Genomic DNA, 6,338 nt, shown 5'->3' on the forward strand with positions numbered 1-6,338 from the left:
ATTCTGTCATGGTGGACGTGGGTGGCCTGGATCAGATTTACTGCACGATCAGGGTAGGTAACTCTATGTAGTACAGGTAATTCTGTCATGGTGGACGTGGGTGGCCTGGATCAGATTTACTGCACGATCAGGGTAGGTAACTCTATGTAGTACAGGTAATTCTGTCATGGTGGACGTGGGTGGCCTGGATCAGATTAACTGCACGATCAGGGTAGGTAACTCTATGTAGGGCAGGTAATTCTGTCAGGGTGGACGTGGGTGGCCTGGATCAGATTTACTGCACGATCAGGGTAGGTAACTCTATGTAGTACAGGTAATTCTGTCATGGTGGACGTGGGTGGCCTGGATCAGATTTACTGCACGATCAGGGTAGGTAACTCTATGTAGGGCAGGTAATTCTGTCATGGTGGACGTGGGTGGCCTGGATCAGATTAACTGCACGATCAGGGTACGTAACTCTATGTAGTACAGGTAATTCTGTCATGGTGGACGTGGGTGGCCTGGATCAGATTTACTGCACGATCAGTGTAGGTAACTCTATGTAGGGCAGGTAATTCTGTCATGGTGGACGTGGGTGGCCTGGATCAGATTTCTTCACGATCAGGGTAGGTAACTTTATCTAGAATAGGTAATTCTGTCATGGTGGATGTGGGTGGCCTGGTTTAGATTTACTAAACGATCAGGGTAGGTAACTCTATGTAGTACAGGTAATTCCGTCATTATGGACATGCATGGCCTGGATCAGATTCACTACAAAATCACGGTAGGTAACTCTATGTAGGGCAGGTAATTGTGTCATGATGGATGTGTTAAACTTCCAGACTGTCCTTACAATCACGGTAGGTAATTCTGCTATGATAGTTGTGTATGGTTCAGATCTAGTACACGTTCAGGGTAGGTAACTCTGTCTTAGGGTAGAAACTACAATGAAACAAAACAGAGGTTTAACTAATGTTTACATCTGATATGGATTTCATCTGAAATGTTCATAATGTTATCAGCATATTACTTAAGCATAAATGTGTTCACTGTGAAAATGCGTTCCTATAAATAGACATATGTTCATTATACAGCTGTGTTTGCGGATGGAGAAATCTGGTGATGCCTTAGAAGTAGAGATGCCTGTTACCATAGCAACAGTTCCATTCCGCATCCCAAGCAACCCCATACCGGAAATACAATATGGTAAGAACTATTCCCTAGACACACAGCCAAGAAATCCCAGAACCATTTGTGAACTAACTTATTTGAAGGGGGCACGGGTGGCCCAGTCGTCTAAGGCGCCGCGATTCGCTGTGCAGAGTTGCGTCCCTTGGGCACGCCAGAAACCTATGATTGTGGGTTCGAATCCGGTTCGCCCCGATTATATTTCTAGGTTTGTCAGCACCATACCCATGCTCGATGGTTTCACCGAAGTGGTAAACGTCTGAGACCTGCATCACTTTGGACTTTACTCCCACATTAAGTTGACTCACAGCGATATAAGTGGAATACTGTTAAAAGCGGCGTTAAACCCAACTCACTCACTCACTATTTGAAGAAAGGTTTATTTTAGGAAATCATCTACTTCGGCTGAATGACATTCAATAGGGGTGAGGAATCTCTCCCCTAAACTACCTGATACCAACTAAGCCTGAGTTAAACTTCACTTATCCATATCAATATTCCAATAAAAACAATTTTCTGATATTTTCATGCAAAAACCTGACAATTGATTAAATTTTGGGTCAGTCAGCGCCATACTATGCTAGCGGATTTCACCAAAACAAATGTGACTTGCATCACTTTGGAATTTCATCCCACTTTAAATATATTAAGACATGCCATGACATAACTGAAATACTGCTCAAGCGGGGTTGAACCGAATCCACTCACTTCCTTACAAAATACGTATAAGACGTAGACTTCATTGAGACCACACGTGAGCATCCTCTGGATGTAATGAAGTTCGATGTAGCAAATAGTTTGTTATGACAAACCACATTTAAATTCATAAGAAGTGGTAACACATGTTATCGAACAAGTTTAAAAACGAACTTAACGAATTGATTCGATATAACTCGAGTTCCATATATCCGAGGTTACATGATTTCGAGTTTCACCTGAGTTTTATACTGTCTCAGATGTAGCAGCCGACTACGTTGAGGGAGGGATGTACATCAGCTCGGAATTCCAGCTTGGCCAGGTGTATATGGGAGATGATGAAGATTCGGACACAGACAAGGAGATTCTCTACCGCCCTGTCTATGTATGTGTGCCCCACAAACGCCCAACACCGAGACACAAGACCAGATCTTCTGACATCAATAGAAGCACTTCTCCTAACTCCACAGATGCCCTGTTGCCTGAGTCTGCCGAAACTCCCAAAGTCGCGACACCTGACGAAAGTTCCATTCGTGACAATGATGTTCAAGTACAGCTTGATAAAAGTCCCGTCAGTATCAAGATTGTCAGGGATACTGAAAATACCCGTCCAAAGGACGACGATCTAAAGAATAAGGAAGAACTCCCAACTACTGCTAAGGATGAAAGGAAAGATTCACAAAAAGATGCTGTGCCCATTCCAATAGTAAAGGAATATTGTGTCCAACAAGTGGAGACATCGGATGGTTTCAAATCAAAGGATGATTCTCTTCCCATCGTGAAGGAATCTGATGCTGATGTTATTGATAATATTGTTTCAAATGACAAATCGGCTAAGGAGTCAGCGAACAAAGGTCCTACAAATGTACCAATCATCACAATGTCCGCCCCAGTCACATTGGACAACACCAGTGCTACTAAAGTCAAACAGGATACTAGCACTGCCGTATCGAAAGGAGATGGCACTGTGTCGACTACTAAATGTAAAACAACTTTCAGAGAGGTGCACGAAACGTCATCAGCTTTGCTGGTAAAGACAGTGGAGACTGTGAAGGTGAAAAATATCGTCGTTAGCACCAACGAGACTGAAGAACGCGAATTCAAAATTACTAAAAGCGAGCATTCACATTCAGATGTAAGCTCACAACGAGCACAGGGTGTTCCTTCGACTGTTGAAGAGAAGATAGAGCGTGTGTGATACAACCAGAAGATCTTCTTGACTGATGTGAATTTCCAGCATCCGTCTCATTCAACATTCCCTAAAATCCGATTGTGCTTTTATTGGAATATTGGGAAATAGTTCATATTGCATGTGACAAATCCATTGTCAATCTCAATAATCAATCTGTAGTTCTGACAGCCCCCAAAGTGTCCCTTGTCATTCATCGTATGTGAAAAATCCAATGCCCTTTCAGGACAAAATAACATGATAATAGCTCTGAGAGGATTTGAATGTGCTGACCGCATGTTGAACCTCTCATGACCTTCTCAGTGAAATGATTCCTACATTCCTACATTCCATGTTGATATATGTGAGGAAATGCGATTCATAGTTGAAATGGAAACACTTTTATACAACTCTCGAAACTGCTAAAACAATTTATTCTGATGTTGATATCTTGCCGACACTGTTTGTGTTCTCAAATGAAGAGGAGTCGACTTTATGTTCTCTACAGAAGAAATGTCGACCTGTGTACACTCTACTGAAGAAACGTCGACAGTGAGTTCTCTACTGAAGAAATGTCGACTTTGTGTTCTCTACAGAAGAACCGTCGATAGTGTGTTCTCTTCTGAAGAAATGTCGACTTTGTGTTCTCTACAGAAGAAATGTCGACTTGTGTGCACTCTACTGAAGAAACGTCGATAGTGTGTTCTCTTCTGAAGAAATGTCGACTTTGTGTTCTCTACAGAAGAAATGTCGACTTGTGTGCACTCTACTGAAGAAACGTCGATAGTAAGTTGTCTACTGAAGAAATGTCGACTTTGTGTTCTCTACAGAAGAAATGTCTACTTCGTGTGCACTCTACTGAAGAAACGTCGATAGTGTGTTCTCTACTGAAGAAATGTCGACTTTGTGTTCTCTCCTGAAGAAACGTCGATGTGTCAGATAATGCCATGCCAATGCCATGGATTTGTTCTTTGAGGGAGAGAAGTCCCATAACTCCCAAATGTTTTTGTATTTTTGCAAACTGTTTTTGTAACCCAACTGTATATGTCTTGGAGGACTTCAATGTTCCCACAGCCCTGCTGATTAACGTATAATCTCCACAAAGAACAAATGGCTAATCACGTCGTAGATACTAGTCTTCTACCACCATGCTTCCACCTAGTGTTGTGTACCAATACTGCTTGCGTCTATATAATGTTGGGGGACATTAAATATACAGTGCGTGGACAATAAGCTAGGCTTGAAATGCATTTAACTTATTTCCTCGAAATGTTTTTTTGGTTAGGCATACAAAACAAACCAGTGTTTCAGGTGCTATGGTCGTAGGTAGTTAGGTAAGGATTAATGGTAGTGCATTTTGTTTAATACAGCTAAATCGAGTCACACATGTATCGACTTATCCGTAGTTTAAGACAAACGGTGTGCCGATATTAGACCAAGGTGTTGATTATTCCACAGGAAGCATTTTGTAACATTATCTTAAACGAAACTGCCGGGCTAAAGAAAGTATACACTTAAAAACGGATCAAAACGTTACTAGGCTGAAAACAGTCGCTTGTACACTGTAAACTCAAGGTCCAGAATCGGGTACTGGCATCAAATACATCATAAAAAACCGTTTTTGTTTGTTTCATATTTAGCCACCCCAAACATTGGTGTATACTTTGTTTACCCCGGCAGTCACAGTCTCTATCGAGTTAAAAATGGCTACGAGTTACAAGCAGGGTCTAAAATGTCAAGTCGGGCTACAACAGCCACACGTGTATTTATTTTTTGGCTTCATATGTATTCAATATATGCCTTTTTGGACAGGTTTATTCACATTACGTCAATGCATATTGTTTTCTGTAATTGAGATTCAACAATGTGACGCACGAAGTCTACGTAAAAAAGTTCAGAATTGAAATATGTTTTATCTTGATTTATTTTAGAAACGTATTGTGTTTATACGCATAAATAATTTCCGTCATGTCTGTTTACAAGGAAATAATTAGAACTTCTATTTTTACTTCGAGTTACTGCCAAAAGAAGTAGGTGTTGTTGATAAATTTCTAAATCAGTATTTAGATGTAGACATTACTACACGAGGTGCTGTCATATACCACTTATATAACAAGGATTCGTCGTTTCAAAACGTATCTTTTGAAACAACTAGTTTTAAGATAAATATTAAATATTATATGACAGGCACGAGTGCAATAATCTGTCACACGCTAGAATCGCACCATTTTAGCACCGAATTGATGCATATTGTGTCTATTCCCATGATCGCAGTGGCGCATTGATACATACCACAATCGTCATGAGTAACGTCATCCGGCTTACTGCTTACCACTCATACATAGGATCGAGAAACGTATCAATTACAGTCTGGAAAGTAGTCCGTCATAATCTGACCTCAGGTCAACGCCATGGAGCAGCCAACCATGGACCTGGACTTGAATCTGGTAGTGTTTGATCCCAGTTATCTCAAACGGTTTTCTCACCCACAGGTTTGTAAGAAAAGGGTTGGATGATAGAGGACTCGTATGTAAAACTGTAGGAAAGGATTTCTCCTTTTGACTACAAAAACCTTCGAGGTAAAAAATGTTTCTATGCATTCAATAATTTGAGAACATCGTTTGTTCGAGGTAAGAGTTTTTATTAAACGGGACACGAGATTATATAAATATGTACCTACACCCTCGTCAGAATAAGTGAATTTTGAGAAAAGAAATATTCTTCCAAATATTACTGACAAGACGCGAGTTGAACGTATATCAACAAATTGCTTCAGTATTGACTACGTGATCATTTTCCTCTTTGAGTATGAACGATAATATTCAATTTGAGGAATGCAACTTTAAACAGTCGCATTATTTGCTTTCATCAAATTTCATATTACATGTAGTATGTAGACACAACATGTCATACTTTGGTGAACAAACATCTTGCTTTTGAATTCGATGATTTTGAGACGATCCCTAACATAACCACTGCTGTTTCCAATGTTTCTTTGGTAATATATATTCATATTCATGTTGACTACACAGTACCCTTTACTGCTTGACCATTCCACGGAATAAACCTGATTTTACCAAATGCTTCTTTGTCTTTTCTGTCCTAAAATTCACAGGGGTAGGTTGGGGCAGGGTAGGGTATTGTTGTATGTGTGTTTTGTGGGTATTTTTTGAGAGGGAAGGTGTGGGTTGGGATTGAGAGTATGGTAGGGAGTTTGTCTTTTGGGAAATCGAGTCAAAGATTGCGGGTAGGTTAAATCGGCTGTCGTTGGCTGTATGTTGTGGTGGAAGGCAGTGTTGGGTGTGTA

The 6,338-nt window shown here is 40.5% G+C and overlaps 1 protein-coding gene across 1 annotated transcript in view; it reads left to right on the plus strand.

The window, feature by feature from the left end:
• LOC124135614 overlaps positions 1–6,112 on the plus strand; it is a 34,250-nt gene extending 28,138 nt beyond the window's left edge. The window contains exons 7-8 of the mRNA XM_046501022.2: positions 1,074–1,185; positions 2,124–6,112. Of these exons, the coding sequence (XP_046356978.1) occupies positions 1,074–1,185; positions 2,124–3,061 (1,050 nt within the window). The 3' untranslated portion in view covers positions 3,062–6,112. The remainder of the gene's footprint in view (positions 1–1,073; positions 1,186–2,123) is intronic.
• Positions 6,113–6,338: the final 226 nt, after the last annotated feature.

The sequence above is a fragment of the Haliotis rufescens genome, unplaced genomic scaffold, assembly GCF_023055435.1.
Source record: "Haliotis rufescens isolate VD_foot unplaced genomic scaffold, xgHalRufe1.0.p SCAF_92, whole genome shotgun sequence".
In the NCBI taxonomy this organism is placed as follows: Eukaryota; Metazoa; Mollusca; class Gastropoda; order Lepetellida; family Haliotidae; genus Haliotis; species Haliotis rufescens.